The sequence below is a fragment of the Bombina bombina genome, chromosome 4 (genome assembly GCF_027579735.1).
Source record: "Bombina bombina isolate aBomBom1 chromosome 4, aBomBom1.pri, whole genome shotgun sequence".
In the NCBI taxonomy this organism is placed as follows: Eukaryota; Metazoa; Chordata; class Amphibia; order Anura; family Bombinatoridae; genus Bombina; species Bombina bombina.
Window position 1 is genome coordinate 195881857 of NC_069502.1, and position 22342 is coordinate 195904198.

At 37.1% G+C, this 22342-nt stretch overlaps 1 protein-coding gene across 2 annotated transcripts in view; it reads right to left on the reverse strand.

The window, feature by feature from the left end:
- Positions 1-364: 364 nt before the first annotated feature.
- ACP1 (acid phosphatase 1) overlaps positions 365-22342 on the reverse strand; it is a 67246-nt gene continuing 45268 nt past the window's right edge. For both annotated transcript variants that reach the window (XM_053709738.1, XM_053709737.1), the window contains exons 5-6: positions 905-1010; positions 365-727 (exon numbers count right to left, since the gene is read on the reverse strand). In XM_053709738.1, coding sequence (XP_053565713.1) covers positions 650-727; positions 905-1010 — 184 coding nt within the window. In that variant the 3' untranslated portion in view covers positions 365-649. The remainder of the gene's footprint in view (positions 728-904; positions 1011-22342) is intronic.

Consider the following 22342-nt stretch of genomic DNA (forward strand, 5'->3'; position numbering starts at 1 on the left):
ATAAAATAGATCTTTATCCTCATATACTGCAATGCACGCTTTGCATTACAGTGAATTAGCATTGACAATTTGACTGCCTTCTATAACATCAGTGAGAGAAGCTGCCATGCGCATCACATGACTTAGGAGCACACGTGTCACGGGACTGCAGTGACTGTTACAAGATGGCACCCTACATAGGAAAACACAAGCTGTGGATAAGCATAGAAATTTAGAGGTCTTCTTGTAGTAAGATGAACATACAGTGTTGAGAACAGTGTATTAGGTTAGTTTAGGTGTTAAGTGTCCCTTTAAAAGGTGAGCGTAACCTTATTTTAGTTTTCACACTTAAACAATTTAAAATATGGCAAAACAAACATAAAACTTTAGAATTAAAATTTTATTTTTTGTATATTTCACCTCAATGTAGTGATTCAACTGATGTTTGAGGAAACCATAATTGTGCATTGGATTTCTACATACATTCTGAAGTGACACAGAACAGTAACAATCTTACAAAGCAAGATTCCTGGCCTTGTTCCATAGTAAGTTTTGACATAAAAAGGGTTATTGTACTGCCAGAACAACAGACACAGTAAAGATGGATCAACTGCATGGATATCAAATGAATGGCTAATAATTTCACTTTGAAAGACTTGTTAATTCAGCACTAGGAGCACTTCTCCAAAAACGATTTACAGCATCTAACACACTGCTGGTAAACGGTCTCAAAATCTTCATCATGACCCTAAAACAAAAACAAAAACATTGATTAAAAAAAATTATATTAATTATATCAAACACCTATTACAATTTATATTAGAACTCAATATTTCCGTCTGTTCCCAAAGGTAAAGAAATAGCAAGCAGTTAATTTACTGAACACTCATATCCATTGCAACATGTACTATTTACTCCAACTTACATAATAAGGATCCTCGATAATGAGCTTTTTTTGTGGGTCATAGCTTCCAAGCAGTTCAATTTGAGCTTTGCAGTTCTTCACTCCATTACATTTTCTCTTTAGATCTCTGAAATATAAATGCAGTTCATCAAATAAACAGCAAAATAGTCTGTAAGAAAATACAAATAAATTATTCCTGTCTAGCCTTTCATCAGTCTGGGAATCGCTAACATTTTTAATGCGCAAAAGAAAGAATAAAGTACAGAGGATTAAACTTTAATGCTAAAACATAAACGTACATGATACATACTTTCTACTTATAAAGGTTTTCTTTTTCATGTTTTTAAATAATAAAAAAAAAAATTCTTGTTTATAATTTTATTTTTTGGTAAAATTGTGTAGCATTATTTTAAGAGATTTTTTTGTCCAATTTTAGTGTGCTACTTTCAATAAAAGTGTGGTTATTTTATTTTATTGGATTGCAGTTTTCAATTCAGATTCATTTATTAAATAGTCTAAATTATGCAAAAAAAAAAAAAAAAAGTTTTCAAAACCAAAAAACAAACACATTTTCAGTTTTTGGCCAAGTGCATCCTGGATTTTCAGGTTCGGTCCAGAATTTCCATTTCGGTGCATCACTAATTATTTCTATATATTAAACATTGCATTTAACCTATCATTAACACATCATATAAATTACAATAAAGATACAAAACAATCTTTTTTATGGAGGTCAAAATACAGATTCAGACACTTAAGGTAAAAATAAATAAAACAAAACACAATGTAGAAACAATCAACAGGTTAACACATACTACATTGTCTGCAGCAGTGAAATAAAAGTACAGAAGCAAAATATATTTTTGTTAAATGTCTTGATATGAAAGTCTACTTTTGGACCTCTAAACTAATATGGGAAAATACACGTCAGACGGCACTTTGCATCTCCATATACACTGACATCGTACACAGCATATGCAAAAAACAAATCTGAATTATATGGAAAGATAATCATTCAATATGTAGCTCAGGAAGAGGATTGGATATAGTATCACAGAAAGCATAGTATTCAAAAATACCCATAACAGGACAGTGCCCATAAAGTTATTACAATGATACTGTAACAGGAAAATGTATTAAACTAGCTTAACATTAGAGCTTACAGACTAAAGTGAGTTAAGTACTATAAGCCTGGGGTCATGTGTAAAATGCTGCTGGTGATATTACGTAGCAACAAGAAGAGGAAGAACCAGCGAGTCATCCAAAGTGCTTGAAGGTAAAAAGTTGAAGCTTTTATTCAGACAGGATACAAAAAAAGTATTGAAAAGCAGCAGACAATAAACTGTCTTGCGTGTTTTGCCAAAAAAATTGACATGACATTTAAATACCAACTAAAACAAAGTGATTGGCTGCTGCAAATAAGTGCTTAATTGACACCACAGACTTAAGGTGACTGTACAATACCAAACAGCAAAAGTGCATAAACAATAATTTAGTGAGGGCTCTTCTACTTTATCATAAACCATTATTGAACATTAACAGTTTGTAAGACCACCCTCTAAAAGATTTTTTTCAAAATAGCTGAACAAATGCAATAATAATCAATTAAAAAAGATATACACCGGAGTAACTATTTCAGATAGTTAGTGAGGGCACTTCTGCTTTATCATAAACTATTATTGGACATTAACGGTTTATAAGACCATCCTCTAGAAAATGAATAGCTGAACAAATACTATAATAATCAGTTATAGATAAATCTGTGTAACTATTTCAGATAGACCTATAAATACCCCTCGCCATACTTAGGATATTAAGTGGCTAAATTATAAACATGCCTAAGAGTCATGGTAAATATGTATCATAAATATGACCCCCAAATGTTATTAGGACAAAAGGTAAGAACCTAATGGTCAGCAAAACAGTATTACAAGGAGAAAACCATTAAAAATAATCATCTATAGTTAAGTGACCAGGGATTAATTTCATGTCAAATACTAAAAACAACATAAGGATAAGACATTTACATTTAAACACTGAGGAACAGTAAGAGGCAAATACCTAAGCTCCAAATATCTCATTAAGGATGTCAAAGATCACCAAGTATGAATGTCTTAATACATTTTTGGCAACGTTAGGCTACTTTTTAATGTCCCCAACCAATGTTGAAACCTTTTGGTCTCCTGGTCTGTAATAGAAAGATCCAAAAGGCGTCTCTATACAGTAATCTGTTCACTCTATTACCTCACCTGGTCTTAGGGGAAACAGTTTCAATGACTTTCCAGCTGAAAGAGGAGACGTCCTGATCATGGCAATGTATAAAGTGCCTGGCCAGGTCAGAGAATTCTCTACCATTATTGTCATTGAGATGCTCCCTAATATGGGTCCTCAATTCCCTGGTAGAACAGCCAGTAAAATGTACTTCACAGCGGGTGCACTCAATTAAGTAGACTACAAAAGTAGTGCGGCAGTTAGAACAGTCAATGTTGTAAACTTTTTGTGTGAGTCTAGACTGAAATTGAGATCCAAATTTTGTATACGAAAAAGCAATACACTTTCCAAAGTGGCATTTAAAATGTCCCTTGACTGTCAGCCAACTGCTAGCTGCTGCCTTCTGTTTTTTAAGCATGCTGGGTGCTACCATGTTACCTATCGTGCAACCCCTCCTTGATACAAATGTTACACCCATAGAGGCATAGTCCTTGAGAACATCCCTTTTATTTAGGCTTTTAGTGGATAATCCTTTTGAGTATCCATAACAGCAAAGCAGTTGCTTCTAAGCCAATAAAGCTTTACATTTACAATATAAACTGTGTAGAAATAGATTTTCAAATTAACCATTTCCAACGTTTTAACATTTTATATAATGTCAATCCATTGTGAAGCCACCTGCTATCGGGTCAATTACCTTGGTGCTAAATGTAGTGGTACAATCCAATAATTGTAAAGCACTCTGAGGATTTTTCCATGACTGCATTAAAATGTATTGTGTGACGTTTTAGGGGATTACATAATCCTCTTCCTCAGACAAAAAACAAAAAATGGAAAAAGGCAAAAATCTTAAATTACACTGTCACATGATTATGTTTATTGGTAACCTTGGCAACATTTAGAGAACTAGTAAAATGAATGTCCATTCCGACTTCTGTACTGTGTTAGAAAGTTTCCAATTTTGTGTTTAAAGGACCAGTAAACAGTAGATTTGCATAATCAACAAATGCAAGATAACAAGACAATACAATAGCATTTACTCTGAATTTCAAATAAGTAGTAGATTTACAAAGCAGCCGTTTTGATTAAAAAAATAAAAATACTTACCTTTTTTTCTTTTCACAGCCAGAGCAGCTTCCCCCTCCTGGAAATCCACTCTTCACACGTCAGCAAGGACTAATCCGGCTTCCTCCAATCACAGCATGGCCTCAGGCAATGACTACCCTGGGGGGGGGAAGCCGTGATTGGAGGAAGCCAGATTAGTCATTGCTGACGTGTGAAGAGAGGAAATCCAGGTGGGAGAAGCTGCTCTGGCTGTGAAAAGAAAAAAAGGTAAGTTTTTAATCAAAACGGCTGCTCTGTAAACTTTGATGAATGAAAGTGCCCCTGTTTTTAATAGTATTTTTAAAAAACGGGCTTTCATTCACCAAAGTTTACCTTTACTTTAACCCTTTGAGTGCTAAGCACTTTCCCACCTGGGTGCTAAGATTTTTAAAGGTTTTTTTTATTTTTTGAACAAACATTTTTTAACTTTTTTAAAAAAAAATTCAGATCCTCAAGACTTACACTGTTGGAAAGGTTAAGCAATTACCTTTCCAACGGTGGGTCTTGGGGGTCTGCAGCTGCTTAGATGCCCGAGATAAAGGCTTCTAAGCAGCATGCCCCCCTGCTCCTATACTTAACATTGTGTTTATTGTTTTAAAAGATAGATAATCCCTTTATTACCTATTCCCCAGTTTTGCATAACCAACACAGTTATATTAATATACTTTTAACCTCTGTGATTATCTTGTATCTAAGCCTCTGCAAACTGCCCCTTTATTTCAGTTCTTTTGACAGACTTGCAGTCTAGCCAATCAGTGCCTGCTCCCAGATAACTTCACGTGCACGAGCACAGTGTTATCTATATGAAATACGTGAACTAACACCCTCTAGTGGTGAAAAACTGTTAAAATGCAATCTGAAAGAGGTGGGCTTCAAGGTCTAAGAAATTAGCATATGAACCTCCTAGGTTAAGCTTTCAACTAAGAATACCAAGAGAACAAAGCAAAATTGGTGATTAAAGTAAATTGGAAGATTCTTTAAAATGACATGCTCTATCTGAATCATGAAAGTTTATTTTGGCCTAGACTGTCCCTTTAAGTATAAAGTTACGCTGTGACGTCATTACGCGTGACGCCACCACGCAAAACGGGAAGCCCCGGCAATGTCTGTCACTTTACAGTCACGATCTCCGGGGTAGGAGCAGGTGGGAGCCCCCAGATCTCCCTCAAGGTGGGAGAGTGTTAGTGACGGCTCTGAGCCGTCATTAGCACTCAAAGGGTTAAAGGGACACTCAAGTCTAAATAAACTTTTATCAATCAGATAGAACATGCAGTTTTAAGACACTTTCCAATTTACTTCCATTATCAAATATTGCAGTGTCTTTTTATATTCACACTTTCTGGGGAACAAGATCCTACTGAGCATGTGCACAAGATCACAGGCTATACTTATACTAGTCTTTGATTGGCTGATGTCTGTCACATGGTACAGGGAGCCAGAAAATGGGAGTAGTTCATAGTAGGTGTTAAATCATTGTCTTTTTATTACGCACTTGTTAATTATGTAATTCTACTGCCTTAAGTGGTCCTTTAATACCAAATGTATTCGACCCATAAGGTCCTTACTAGTATATACATTTAATACAGTCTTATTAAAGCAGTAGTTTAGAGGTATAGCATAAAGAGCACATTGCTGCTTGTGTAAAAGTCAGGCCTAAAAATCGGACGTGGTTGATCCATAGACTGCCCTTGTCACTGGCTTGTTCTTTATTTGGTAAACTGTCAAAGGACAGAACAGCTTCAGGTAGGGTGTAAATATTTCCTGTCTCGTTCCACATTAAGTGCGAGGAAAAGATCTTCAAAAATCCAATGTATGCATTATTCTTCGTCAAAGGTATAATTCAGGACAAAAGAAAAAAACAAAGTTCTGCTTTGGGTTGCAATTTTTTTTTTTAACTGGTTTCAAAATACACTCTCTTACACAAACTACTTCTAAATCTGTTACCCACTAACTTAAGATCAGGATTCTTTATTAAAACTGAGGCGCTGTTTGTGTGAAAAATGCCTTTGTCTTCAGTTTTATGAAAACCCCCAAAAATAAGTCCTTTTAATGAGGAGTCCAATTCAATCTTTAATGGAAATTCCAATTCAGGGTCAACCTCAAAGAGAACAACAGATACATCTATTGCGTGATTCTGCTTTCAATATAATTCAGTGCACATTTACTTTGCAGAGTTTTCTACTCACATGGTGCAAAACTAATCAGCTCTGGTTATAGTGCTCTACTTAAAAAAAAATTGGCCACACTGAATACCAGGCAACACGTATTAAAAAATTCACAGGTAAATATATCACTTGGGGAATTACAGCAAGCAAAAACACAAAGGTGCAAGGTGTGAAAGTCTATTGTAAAACACTTAATCCATACAGTGTCTAAACTTCTGCTGTCATGTAGTGCAGACCTTGGTGATTCACATGCTGACAACTACTTTGTATTCTTTGTTGAAGAGCATACCTAGGTAGGTGCCTGGAGCAATGCATATCAGGCATAATGCTGCCATCTAGTGCTCTTGCAAATGTATAACATTCGTGCAAAACAGCTACCATAAAGTGCTCCAGACACACGCACACTCCTGAGCTTACATATCTGCTTTTAAACAAAAGAAACCAAGAGAACAAGGAACATTTGATAGTAAATTAGAAAGTTGTTTACAACTCTATGCTCGGTCTGAATCATGAAAGAACAATTTTTGGTTTCACGCCCCTTTGATATACTTGAAGGTTTCTATTATATCTCCTTAATCCCTTCTTCTCCAAGCAATACATATTAAGATACAGGTACATTATTCCCAAATCCAGAATTTCCAAATCCAAACCTTTTAAAAACATTTTTTAAATAAAATGATCAAGAATTACTATTTTCCCTGCCTGTAAGTCAAAAAAGTATTACAAATGAGATAAAACGACCTTTAGTTGCATGTATAAGCTATTATTGCCTAAATGACATAATATATATTGTTGTTACGCTTGGTTCCATGCCCTCTCCCAACTCTCCCATTTTAAAGATTCAATTATTTTAAAATACAACTGATTCCAAAATCCAAACCCCTTAAGGGTCACAAGCAGTTTGGATAAAGGGTTTTCTACCTGTACTAGCGTTTACAAAGTCTTTGGTTGTAATTTTTTTTTTTTTTAAACCAAGTACTACTACTTTAGTTGCCCACTTTTGAATGGTTTCTAATTTATTTATATTGTTTTGGAGATGGCCTTACACTGGAAACTCTCTAGGGAGCAGGGCCCTCCGGTTACAGACCAACTTTCCATGTCTTGCTATTTATAGATCTTTGGTCAGGCCCCTAGTTTTTAACCCCGTTCCATGCCATCCTAACTATGCTGGGCTTTATCGCTGTTAAGACGGCATGGAACGCCATTGCCGCTTGTTAAATGGGATCACGGGCTAGAGGGCATACCTAGCGTCATAGGCACTCCCCCCTGACCAAATCCCATTTGTTCCTGTGAAGGAGTTAAAAAGCACAGAAAGAGATTAGAGGGTAGATGATATAGATAGAGATATCAGAGAAAATACAGCACTAAGGATAAAATTAGGAAATACCAGAAATGTCCTGAAAATGCAGGTCTCTCCTTATTTAGTCCCAAAATACCCAGTCACGAATAGAGGGAGGAAAATGGAAAAGGATTATTCTTCACTTGCAGCCTAATCCCATAGGAAACTGAGGAAATCCACCTGGGCAGGGGAGATCCTCTAAAAGGAAATCTAGAACAGAAGAGGGAAGGGTGCACAGCGGGAAATTCCTCTCTGGTGTAGTATGTCAGGTGAAAAAAGTTAAAGGGACAGTAAACCTCAAAAATAATGTTATATAATTCTGCACATAGTGCAGAATTGTATAACATTATATTAGCGCAAACTTTATAAAACATAATATTGTCTGACAGCAGGAGCGAGCTGCACTTAGTGTTATGGCGCGGTCGGGCCGGGCTGTGACTATACAACTGGCCCGATGCGCTGTGTGAAAAAAAAAAACAGACCCGCTCAGAAGAGCACAGAGAGCAGGTCTGAAAAACAGCCGTTGTTTTAAAAAATTAAAAAGGGAATATTATGTTTTATAAAGTTTGCTCTAATATAACGTTATATAATTCTGCACTATGTGCAGAATTATATAACATTTTTGAGAATTACTGACACTTTAAGTAACAAAGAAGCCAAATGGTCACTCACGTGCATTAACCTCAACTCCTATGAGTTATGGATAAGACACTGTGTGGCATATAGCCACTATGAATTGCAGTTACGTTTTTCTCAAACCCCAAAAAAGTTTTTCCTTTTCCAATGTAATCCTCTCCTCCCCAACAGAAGATGAACCGTTTCGGAAGGGAGGTCATTACCTTGCTCTGAAAGGATTTCTATGGCCTCTCCGTTTGTTGTGTGAAGGGGAATGAGGGATATTAACTAGCAAACTCATTGGAAGCTTCGTTCACATAAACACAAAATTTAATTATGCTCCTGAAACACATGTATACAAATACATAAATGAGCAGTCATCCAAGTGTTAACTGCAATATTAAAAACACATAAAATAACTCCAGAAGACTGGAGATAGTAAAATCTGTGCTGTAGCGCCTCTCTTAGCTTAGGCTAGTGAGGGGGCGTGGTCTGATGCATTTCACAACGAGATTGGTCGCTTCAAGGAGGTAGGGAATGCTCCCCATAAGCCTCCTATTTGTAACCTAGTAACGTCATGGACTACTGATTAGTCATATTGCCAAACTCCATCTTTGTTTAGGGCAAAGAAATTTAAGGGCAGAGATCGTTATATTATTATTAAAAACTATCTAAGCCCTTTTATTTATCATTAGTAAAAATCCCTTCACTAGTCCTATCCATTGTTAAACTGGAGAAAATATAGAAAAAGATAAAAAAATTTTTTATATAAAAACATAATTTATGTAAGAACTTACCTGATAAATTCATTTCTTTCATATTAGCAAGAGTCCATGAGCTAGTGACGTATGGGATTATACATTCCTACCAGGAGGGGCAAAGTTTCCCAAACCTCAAAATGCCTATAAATACACCCCTCACCACACCCACAATTCAGTTTAACGAATAGCCAAGAAGTGGGGTGATAAAAAAGTGCGAAAGCATATAAAATAAGGAATTGGAATAATTGTGCTTTATACAAAAATCATAACCACCACAAAAAAGGGTGGGCCTCATGGACTCTTGCTAATATGAAAGAAATGAATTTATCAGGTAAGTTCTTACATAAATTATGTTTTCTTTCATGTAATTAGCAAGAGTCCATGAGCTAGTGACGTATGGGATAATGATTACCCAAGATGTGGATCTTTCCACGCAAGAGTCACTAGAGAGGGAGGGATAAAATAAAGACAGCCAATTCCTGCTGAAAATAATCCACACCCAAAATAAAGTTTAATGAAAAACATAAGCAGAAGATTCAAACTGAAACCGCTGCCTGAAGTACTTTTCTACCAAAAACTGCTTCAGAAGAAGAAAATACATCAAAATGGTAGAATTTAGTAAAAGTATGCAAAGAGGACCAAGTTGCTGCTTTGCAAATCTGATCAATCGAAGCTTCATTCCTAAACGCCCAGGAAGTAGAAACTGACCTAGTAGAATGAGCTGTAATCCTTTGAGGCGGAGTTTTACCCGACTCAACATAGGCAAGATGAATTAAAGATTTCAACCAAGATGCCAAAGAAATGGCAGAAGCTTTCTGGCCTTTTCTAGAACCGGAAAAGATAACAAATAAACTAGAAGTCTTTCGGAAAGACTTAGTAGCTTCAACATAATATTTCAAAGCTCTAACAACATCCAAAGAATGTAACGATTTCTCCTTAGAATTCTTAGGATTAAGACATAATGAAGGAACCACAATTTCTCTACTAATGTTGTTGGAATTCACAACTTTAGGTAAAAATTCAAAAGAAGTTCGCAACACTGCCTTATCTTGATGAAAAATCAGAAAAGGAGACTCACAAGAAAGAGCAGATAATTCAGAAACTCTTCTGGCAGAAGAGATTGCCAAAAGGAACAAAACTTTCCAAGAAAGTAATTTAATGTCCAATGAATGCATAGGTTCAAACGGAGGCGCTTGAAGAGCCCCTAGAACCAAATTCAAACTCCAAGGAGGAGAAATTGACTTAATGACAGGTTTTATACGAACCAAAGCTTGTACAAAACAATGAATATCAGGAAGATTAGCAATCTTTCTGTGAAAAAGAACAGAAAGAGCAGAGATTTGTCCTTTCAAGGAACTTGCGGACAAACCTTTATCTAAACCATCCTGAAGAAACTGTAAAATTCTTGGAATTCTAAAAGAATGCCAAGAAAAATGATGAGAAAGACACCAAGAAATATAAGTCTTCCAGACTCTATAATATATCTCTCTGGATACAGATTTACAAGCCTGTAACATAGTATTAATCACAGAGTCAGAGAAACCTCTTTGACTAAGAATCAAGCGTTCAATCTCCATACCTTTAAATTTAAGGATTTGAGATCCTGATGGAAAAAAAGGACCTTGCGACAGAAGATCCGCATACCAAAACCTGTGAGGCCATGCCGGAGCTACCAGCAGAACAAACGAGCATTCCTTCAGAATCTTGGAGATTACTCTTGGAAGAAGAACTAGAGGCGGAAAGATATAAGCAGGATGATACTTCCAAGGAAGTGATAATGCATCCACTGCTTCCGCCTGAGGATCCCGGGATCTGGACAGATACCTGGGAAGTTTCTTGTTTAGATGAGACGCCATCAGATCTATTTCTGGAAGCTCCCATATTTGAACAATCTGAAGAAATACCTCTGGGTGAAGAGACCATTCGCCCGGATGCAACGTTTGGCGACTGAGATAATCCGCTTCCCAATTGTCTATACCTGGGATATGAACCGCAGAGATTAGACAGGAGCTGGATTCCGCCCAAACCAGAATTCGAGATACTTCTTTCATAGCCAGAGGACTGTGAGTCCCTCCTTGATGATTGATGTATGCCACAGTTGTGACATTGTCTGTCTGAAAACAAATGAACGATTCTCTCTTCAGAAGAGGCCAAGACTGAAGAGCTCTGAAAATTGCACGGAGTTCCAAAATATTGATCGGTAATCTCACCTCCTGAGATTCCCAAACTCCTTGTGCCGTCAGAGATCCCCACACAGCTCCCCAACCTGTGAGACTTGCATCTGTTGAAATTACAGTCCAGGTCGGAAGCACAAAAGAAGCCCCCTGAATTAAACGATGGTGATCTGTCCACCACGTTAGAGAGAGTCGTACAATCGGTTTTAAAGATATTAATTGAGATATCTTTGTGTAATCCCTGCACCATTGATTCAGCATACAGAGCTGAAGAGGTCGCATGTGAAAACGAGCAAAGGGGATCGCGTCCGATGCAGCAGTCATAAGACCTAGAATTTCCATGCATAAGGCTATCGAAGGGAATGATTGAGACTGAAGGTTTCGACAAGCTGAAATCAATTTTAGACGCCTGTTGTCTGTTAAAGAAAGAGTCATGGACACTGAATTTATCTGGAAACCCAGAAAAGTTACCCTTGTCTGAGGAATCAATGAACTTTTTGGTAAATTGATCCTCCAACCATGATCTTGAAGAAACAACACAAGTCGATTCGTATGAGATTCTGCTAAATGTAAAGACTGAGCAAGTACCAAGATATCGTCCAAATAAGGAAATACCACAATACCCTGTTCTCTGATTACAGACAGAAGGGCACCGAGAACTTTTGTAAAAATTCTTGGAGCTGTAGCTAGGCCAAACGGCAGAGCCACAAACTGGTAATGCTTGTCCAGAAAAGAGAATCTCAGGAACTGATAATGATCTGGATGAATCGGAATATGCAGATAAGCATCCTGTAAATCTATTGTGGACATATAATGCCCTTGCTGAACAAAAGGCAAGATAGTCCTTACAGTTACCATTTTGAATGTTGGTATCCTTACATAACGATTCAATATTTTTAGATCCAGAACTGGTCTGAAGGAATTCTCTTTCTTTGGTACAATGAAGAGATTTGAATAAAACCCCATCCCCTGTTCCAGAACTGGAACTGGCATAATTACTCCAGCCAACTCTAGATCTGAAACACAATTCAGAAATGCTTGAGCTTTCACTGGATTTACTGGGACACGGGAAAGAAAAAATCTCTTTGCAGGAGGTCTCATCTTGAAACCAATTCTGTACCCTTCTGAAACAATGTTTTGGATCAATTCTGTTCACAATCTTTGGATTCAGATTTCTTTGAAAAAACGTAACCTGCCCCCTACCAGCTGAGCTGGAATGAGGGCCGCACCTTCATGTGGACTTAGAAGCAGGTTTTGCCTTTCTAGAAGGCTTGGATTTATTCCAGACTGGAGATGGTTTCCAAACTGAAACTGCTCCTGAGGATGAAGGATCAGGCTTTTGTTCTTTGTTGAAACGAAAGGAACGAAAACGATTATTAGCCCTGTTTTTACCCTTAGATTTTTTATCCTGTGGTAAAAAAGTTCCTTTCCCACCAGTAACAGTTGAGATAATGGAATCCAACTGAGAACCAAATAATTTGTTACCCTGGAAAGAAATGGAAAGTAGAGTTGATTTAGAAGCCATATCAGCATTCCAAGTTTTAAGCCATAAAGCTCTTCTAGCTAAAATAGCTAGAGACATAAACCTGACATCAACTCTGATAATATCAAAAATGGCATCACAGATAAAATTATTAGCATGCTGAAGAAGAAGAATAATATTATGAGAATCATGATCTGTTACTTGTTGCGCTAACGTCTCCAACCAAAAAGTTGAAGCAGCAGCAACATCAGCCAAAGATATAGCAGGTCTAAGAAGATTACCTGAACACAGATACGCTTTTCTTAGAAAGGACTCAATTTTCCTATCTAAAGGATCTTTAAACGAAGTACCATCTGACGTAGGAATAGTAGTACGTTTAGCAAGGGTAGAAATAGCCCCATCAACTTTAGGGATTTTGTCCCAAAATTCTAATCTGTCAGACGGCACAGGATATAATTGCTTAAAACGTTTAGAAGGAGTAAATGAATTACCCAATTTATCCCATTCTCTGGAAATTACTTCAGAAATAGCATTAGGAACAGGAAAAACTTCTGGAATAACCACAGGAGATTTAAACACCTTATCTAAACGTTTAGAATTAGTATCAAGAGGACCAGAATCCTCTATTTCTAAAGCAATTAGTACTTCTTTAAGTAAAGAACGAATAAATTCCATTTTAAATAAATATGAAGATTTATCAGCATCAATCTCTGAGACAGAATCCTCTGAACCAGAAGAGTCATCAGAATCAGAATGATGATGTTCATTTAAAAATTAATCTGTAGAGAGAGAAGTTTTAAAAGATTTTTTATGTTTACTAGAAGGAGAAATAACAGACATAGCCTTCTTGATGGATTCAGAAACAAAATCTCTTATGTTATCAGGAACATTCTGCACCTTAGATGTTGAGGGAACTGCAACAGGCAATGGTACATTACTAAAGGAAATATTATCTGCTTTAACAAGTTTGTCATGACAATTAATACAAACAACAGCCGGAGGAATAACTACCAAAAGTTTACAGCAGATACACTTAGCTTTGGTAGTTCCAGCACTAGACAGCGATTTTCCTGAAGTATCTTCTGACTCAGATGCAACGTGAGACATCTTGCAATATGTAAGAGAAAAAACAACATATAAAGCAAAATTGATCTAATTCCTTAAATGACAGTTTCAGGAATGGGAAAAAATGCCAATAAACAAGCTTCTAGTAACCAGAAGCAAAGAAAAAATCAGACAGAAATAATGTGGAGACAAAAGCAACGCCCAAAAATGACGCCACATCCGGAACGCCGACATTTTTGGCGCAAAAGGACGTCAAAAAATGACGCAACTTCCGGCGACACGTATGACGCCGGAAACAGAAAAGATTTTTTGTGCCAAAAAAGTCCGCGCCAAGAATGACGCAATAAAATGAAGCATTTTCAGCCCCCGCGAGCCTAACAGCCCACAGGGAAAAAAAGTCAAATTTTTAAGGTAAGAAAAAATGATTGATTCAAACTCATTATCCCAAATATGAAACTGACTGTCTGAAAATAAGGAATGTTGAACATTCTGAGTCAAGGCAAATAAATGTTTGAATACATATATTTAGAACTTTATAAATAAAGTGCCCAACCATAGCTTAGAGTGTCACAGAAAATAAGATTTACTTACCCCAGGACACTCATCTACATGTTTGTAGAAAGCCAAACCAGTACTGAAACGAAAATCAGCAGAGGTAATGGTATATAAATAAGAGTATATCGTCGATCTGAAAAGGGAGGTAAGAGATGAATCTCTACGACCGATAACAGAGAACCTATGAAATAGACCCCGTAGAAGGAGATCACTGCATTCAAATAGGCAATACTCTCCTCACATCCCTCTGACATTCACTGCACGCTGAGAGGAAAACCGGGCTCCAACTTGCTGCGGAGCGCATATCAACGTAGAATCTAGCACAAACTTACTTCACCACCTCCATAGGAGGCAAAGTTTGTAAAAACTGAATTGTGGGTGTGGTGAGGGGTGTATTTATAGGCATTTTGAGGTTTGGGAAACTTTGCCCCTCCTGGTAGGAATGTATATCCCATACGTCACTAGCTCATGGACTCTTGCTAATTACATGAAAGAAATTATATTTAATTTTTAACCTATTGCAAACCATATATAAACTAATAGTTATTATGTGCCTATCACCTGCATTATTTTAAAACCAATACACAAAATGTATGATCTTTCAATTTATAATATATTTTATTGAAGTTATGCGCAAAGATGATAAAAGGAAACAAATGCCATAACATATGTGATAACATTTTCATGGTACATATTACAATGATATAAGCAAATGATAAAATGATTGCTAAATATAAGTATCTGAAACCTCCATTTTTAGTTTTGGGTAGACTAATGAGCTGGTCACTTATGTACCAATTAATATAGGATATACTGGTAGGGCCTCTTAGTGTTCTCAATGACCCAATTGGGTCTAATGGCATTTAGTGGGGGGAATTTTTCAGCGGGTAAGTACCGCTAGAGATATTGATGGGGGGGGGGGGGGCACTGACTTTATAGGCTTTATGGTAACAGTACAAGTAATTCGAGGCTAAAAAGGTACACTGTCCCTCTTGAGCCTCGGGGTATAAAGAGAGCAAATTAGTAACTGATACAATATAAGTATTAAACGAGGAATATTACAACTAGCAATAGAGAGCTATATGCACATATCAATATGAAAGCTAAACAAGAAACTAGTAAAATTAAAAAAGTTCCTTCTAGGCCCAAAGCATATTGAACAAGTAGAGCATAACATGAAAAAACATATCACTTGATATGTGGGAGGACTGTAATATGGATAAAGATAGCCCGAACATAATGTCCCTAGGTATAAATATATAGTGAACTAGTTGCAAAGTATTTATACATATTAGTTGGAGCTAGCTACCCATTACTTCAGGACATAGTAAAGTATGTATAGTTAAACCCACTTAAAGGGGCAGTTTACTCAAAAATGTTCTCCCCTTTACCTGCTGGAGTGTATTAAATTGTTTACAAGTAGCTCCTTTACCCTTATATTGGCATTTGAAATATTTGATTTAGCATGTGGTATCCCCACCTATTCTGAAAGTTTGTGGCCGCAGGTCCAAGCTATAGATAAGCTTTGTAAACACAGCCAGCAGAAGAAATTACACTCCCAGTGGGCTATAGCAGAGATAAGGTAATAACATTGATTTTCCATTGTTCTCTAAAAGTACTGGTGATTGTTTTATGGACAGATATAAGATAAAGAAGCAGTTATATGTACACAATGTGATACAGTAATGAGATCTGATTATACCTACAAGCTCAACCTATTTTATTAGGTTGTGGCTTCAAAACACAAAATCAGAGCTTTAATATACAGAAATAAACATTAAAATGCTAATTTTCATAAATTTTTTACTCTGCAGTTGGTAAAAAAGCAATTGAAAACACATTAAGGGAAAAACTATTTTACAGTATACTGTCCCTTTAATTTTGCAGTCTAATCACATACTCACATCAGGCAAATATGAGCTATGTGACATTAGATATCATGAATTCTATAAACTGGAAACTCAAAGTACTCCAACAGAAGATTAACATTGGTTACATAAGTTTATGCTAATTAAGGGGAGTATATGCTATGTTAAAGAGTAACCCTAGATAATGCATAATATTGAATATAAGGGGTAAACAGTAGTTTGATTATCATAAGGAGGAGAATTAACTTTACGGATCCGGATGTGAGGCTTCCTGGAAGGAGGAGCTAGATGGAGCACATGATAGCAGTGTGCTACCTGCAGGAGCTCCCTTGAGATTGTAACCGGTCACAGTCCGTTGTTTGAGTATACGTTTACGCTCCCTAGGACTACACCCTCTTGCTATCAGGGTTGACCCGGAAGCCCTCACACAGCCGTTTAGGCTCACTCGCAAGAGCTACAGCCGGAGGGCATCGTTAACTTTGTTTAAATCCAAAGTGCCCCTCAATGGAGAACAGAGACTGAGGACGCCGTTTCTAAGAAGCTGAGACACTACTGGAGCTAGCTGTAAGAGCTGTCTACCGTGCTCCTTAACTGTGGAGAGAGATAGCCGCTACTTGGTTAAGCCTGCATACCCGAGGAGGATATCCCCAACGCTGGGACCTGGCGGCTTCTAGTGTGACTCACCTGGTTGAGAGCGGGTCCGGAACAGAGGCTGTCTACGCCCACACAGTTCGGCTTTCACACGGAGTTTTAGGATTCCAACAGGAGCATCGCTGGTCTGCCTACCTGGTTAACCCAAGGAGCGGGGGTTTCCCTGTCACGAGTCAGTAGCAGCCTATACAGGAGGATCGCACTAGGATCTCAGTGTCTCAATCTGCTAGTCTTGCGCTGGGCCGCAGAGCTAAACAGCGTGCAAAAGCGTTTGTGCATTACAAGAAGCGCTGTACAGGGACTTCAGACCCCTACACCGGGCCAAGTTACCGCACAAGCCTCTGTGTCTTCCAGGCTAAAGGAAACTTACTGGGTGCTACCCAAATCTTCTATGCTTGCAAGTACTCTTATTTCACTTAAGCCTATATTAGTGTTTCTTGTGTGTCCTGCTCTTATACAGAACTGGCATTTTTTTTTCCCTTTTGTTTTTTCTATATCTCTATATGTATCCGCTACATGTGACTTCTTCTGAGGGGACTTAAAATTCCATACAGGCAAACAGGGGTCCCAATATTTAATTGCCCCCTTTTTTTTTTGGCATTACTTGAAGGCCCAATATCTAACTGGGAAACAAAAGCTGCCGCCTATACATCGTTTCTTTATATAATCTAGGGCACAGAAACTGTAACCTGGGTATTGGACACTGTGCTATACACTTTCTTTTGCAACTATACAGCTGTATCTAAATGTATGATGTATAACTATCTAAACTGTACTTAAATGGTCTTTATACAGACGGGCATATAGCCTATTACAGGCTATAAAATTGTGGGGGACTATAGTTAGACATATCAGGGCTTTTTTTTCTGTGGCCTGCTAAGATAATGTTTTAGAACCCTCGCTCAGTCTGAATCTACCTGCTGAACTCTTGCTTATATACCAAAAGAGTTAACAGGAGAGAACAGTAAACTGCATAGCTTTAGCTGGAAAAACTTGATACAGGCCACCTCTATACAAATTTTAGCTTTATTTTTTAAGCAGTAAACAGGGGTCATATACCTAGCTATAGCTTATAACTCTCTCTTGGTAGTAGATAATATGAGATAATAGCATCTCCTTTGTGGTTAATTTTCTGGAACAGATTTGGGTTGGTTTTGTCAAAATCCTTTTAGCTCTACTGTTATATCATAATAGGGGCAATATACCTAAGTATAGGTTGTAGGAACTACTGTGTACTCTGGTGCACTGAGTAGGAAAGCAGAGAGCCCCAGAGTAAATGCAAGTTATTTTCTGTATAGGTCCACTTGCCCTGTACGAGATTTACATCTATGTTTAATAGTCTCCGTTATTTGAATTCAGTATAGTTTATGAACTATTCTGCTTAGAATTTGAGCTAAAGTAACATAGGACTCTAGGTAGAGGGAATCTTAAAGATCTTATTTTGGTTGTAAATATATAGGCATTGTGCCAGGCTGCTAACCTGCAACCTAGGCTTGTACACTTAATCTAGCCTATAAAATGCCACCCACGATAGATAATTGAGAAACGTATTGTTTCATTAGCTATAAGCTCAGGAAGAGCCTGGGGGGGTAGCATATAGGCCTTATTTCCAAATCATAGAGTCTCCACAGAGGCTAAATATTTAAGTAAAAGTGCCTGAATAACAATTCCACACAGAGCATTAGAATAACAACAGATGATAGCAGGCATGGTCTATTAACTTTCTTAGGATATTGCACATTTGTTTCACCATTCTTCCAGTTTTTTTTTGTTTTGTTTTTTTTTTTTCACTTGGATTCACTCAATTTTCACAACTGGGGTAACTCCCCCTTAAAAATCACATCTTGACTTTTTTTTTTTTTTTTACTCTTCTCTTTCACATAAGTGTTAGCTTTTTCTCTCACAAACACAAGTAATACATGGAAAGATTTCTCCTCACGCATCACACCCCCTCACAGACCATGCCTCCCAAAATTAAAGATAGAAAGCCATGTCTATCTGATGCTATAGTGGAAAACGTTAGCGAAGGAAGTAACCCAAGATTAGACCTTCAACCACTAATTACTTAGCGATATTTTTTTGCCCCAATTTGAATCTCTTAAAACTCAAATATCTAGTTTATCATCAGAATTAAAAGTATTTGCTAACAAACTTACTGAGGCAGAAGATCGAAAATCTACAGTAGAAGATACTTGTAATGATCACGCACTAAGAATATGAGATCTTGAAAAGAGAAACAGGACCCCGAGTATTAGGATAGATGATCTAGAAGATCATTCTAGGCGGAGTAATCTAAAAATAATAGGTTTACCTGAGACAGAACAGTATAAAAACCTTTTACAATTCGCATCAACAACTTTTCCGCAAGTTCTGGGCTTAGAGCAGCCCCAGCTCCCAATACCTGTAGAAAGAGCTCATAGATTGGGCCCACCTAGACCTAGAGTTAATGGGAAAAATATTCACAGACCAATCCTTATTAAATTCTTGAATTTCCAAGATAAAACAAATATTCTCAGAGCATACAGGAAAACCGAAAATTTTCATATTGGAGAAAATAGGATCTTAGTATTCCAAGATTACTCTGCAGCAACAGCTTCTAGAAGGAAGGAGATGGCACCCTACTGTACAAGGCTGATCCAAGAGGGCTTTTTAGCAAGACTAGTGTACCCCGCAAAAATATTTATAGAAGAAAAGGAGGGAACAACTAGATTAGATAACTTAGAGGAAGCCAAAGCTTATTTGGGGAAACAAGATATCTCTCACATAAAAGTGTGTGATTCCATAATAGGTGCATCTGAAATGGTTTATTTTTCTAGAATAATTATGTTTCCTTTTTTCTTAAGTTGATGCATAAAGCAGATGGCCCTGCAGATTGTATGCCATTTCGGCTGAAAATGTTTTGTTGTTTAGATGTCAGCTATGAATGGTTGTTGGAGGAGGGGGTTCTCCCCTCCCCCTTTTTTTTTTTTCTTCTCTCTCTCACCCTGCCTCTCTCTCTTCCCTCTCCCCCCGCCCACCATCCTCACCCTAACAGTTTTGAAATGTTTTTAAATGACGGGTAACATTAGATGTCTTTCGTGGAATGTGGGGGGTATCACCACCCCAATTAAAAGGAAAATGATAATTAGACAATTAGGCAAGCATAGTCCTCATATAGCCTTATTACAGGAGATTCGCTTGAAAGCGGAGGAAATTCTTAAACTTCAAAGAAAATGGGTTGGGGAGGTGATAGCCACTCCCTGCTCCGAAAGGAAAAAAGGAGTTGCGGTTCTAATAAATAAAAAACTATCTTATAAAATTTTTAACACAACTTTAGATCCGCATGAGAGATGGGTGGTTTTGGAGATGCAAATCAATAACCTTAAGTTGGTGATATGTAATGTGTATGGCCCTAATAACACGGATCCCAGCTTTTGGAATAGCTTGGTGTTCTTATTGTCCAAGTTTCATGGACAAAACTTAATTTTAGCGGGTGATTTTATTTTAATTCCCTCTGAAACGTTAGACAAATTCACTCCCAAAAACTCAGTTTTTTCCAAACAGAAAGCAAGGATGTTTAAGCAAGTTTGTAAAAACCTTAAGCTCCACGATATCTGGCGTCTACAGTACCCAGACACTAGGTAATTTACCTGTGACTCTAAAAGTCACAGATCTTTCTCTCGTATAGATCTTTTTTTGTTGTCTAGCTCATTAATTAAACTAGAAGTTAAGACAGAGATATTTCGATCTTTTGATCTCAGATCATGCTATTATCTTATTAGATTTACAGCTACAATCAATGCAAAATAATGAAAGAAATAATTTCTTCTTTCCGAAAATTTTTATTAGATAATTTAGAATTTAATAATTGGTTAAAACACAAGTGGAGAGAATTTGAGTATTTAAACAGAGTACAGAGGAAAACAGAAATATTTTGGGGAACTGCCAAAGCTTATCTACGAGGAGATATTAAAGCTTATATGATTTAAAAAAAAAAGGAAGTTTCAAGAAAGGGAGGTTCAATTATCTAGACAAGTCCAGAACGCATATCGTAAATATGTCCATAATCCCTCTAAGCAGCTAGGGGATAAATATAAATTGCTTAAAACAGAAAGATGTTTTCATTAAAAAAAAAAGGTCGCTTGGGAAGAACTTAAAATAAGTATCAAGTATAAAGGTCAATATGGAAAATCTGCCAAATGTTTGTCCAGGCTAGATAAAGCTAGGAAAAAGTCCAATACAATAGAAGCCATTAGCGACGGGATAAATAGAGTTACTGATCAGACCAAAATTAAAAATGTCTTTCTAGAGTATTACCAAAATTTATATGCAGCTAGAGAGATTAATATTGAAAATAAGAATACGTTCAGGCATAGGATTAATTTGCCCAAGATAATGCAAGAAGTCGCCAGTACTCTTAATAGACCAATAACAAATGAGGAAGTGTTGGAAGCTATAAATAATGCCAAACCTAACAAAGCCCCGGGTCCAGACCAGATACCTATTGAAATGTATAAGACACTTAGAACAGAGGTAGTAGATACTTTAGTCTCATTGTTTAATGGATATTATATTGATGGTTTAAGCATGTCTAAATATTTCTCGGCGTCAATTATATCATTGATTATGAAAAAACGGAAAAACCCATTAGATCCCAAGTCGTACAGACCTATTTCACTACTTAATGCAGATTATAAACTACTGACGCATATTGTTGCCAGCAGATTAAAACTTTGTCTACACCCTATTATCCATCCCGACCAAACGGGTTTTATGTATCAAAGAGCTTCCACCAAAAATATCAGGAAAGTAGCCTTATTAATAGATCATTTTTGGCACAAAGCATCAGACAGGAAAACGAATAATCAGGACTTTGCATTAATTAAATTGGACGCTGAAAAGGCGTTTGATTCGGTAGTGTGGAATCATTTGTTTTCGGTTTTAGACTTTTTTGGTTTTTCAGGCCACTTTGTTCAATTTATTAAAATTATATATGATCACCCAAGGTCTTGTATTTCAATCAACGGCAGTTATACCACAAATCTTACTCTACACAGGGGGGCGAGGCAGGTGTGCCCACTCTCCCCTTTGTTTAATCTCGCGCTAGAACCCCTGGCAATTATTTTACGACAGGAGCTACAAGGTATTATGCTAGGGCAAGAAAAATTGGTATTAGCACTATATGCAGATGACCTGTTATTTGTTAAAAACACAAAGAGAAATATACCACAGGCGCTAAAGATTGATATGTTCAGTTCCTTTTCAGGCTACAAAATCAACGCTAATAAATCTGAAATCTTATGGCTATAGAAGACTAAAACAAGCATCCAAAAACATCCTTTTCAAGAGGTCCCTTCTATTAATTACCTAGGATTAAATTTTCATCCAGACCCAAATCAATGGTATAAACTAAATTATCTTTTTTTAAAAAGCTTCTGAGAAACTGCAACGTTGGTTAGCTTTTCCTATCTCTCTGTCTGCGAAAGTTA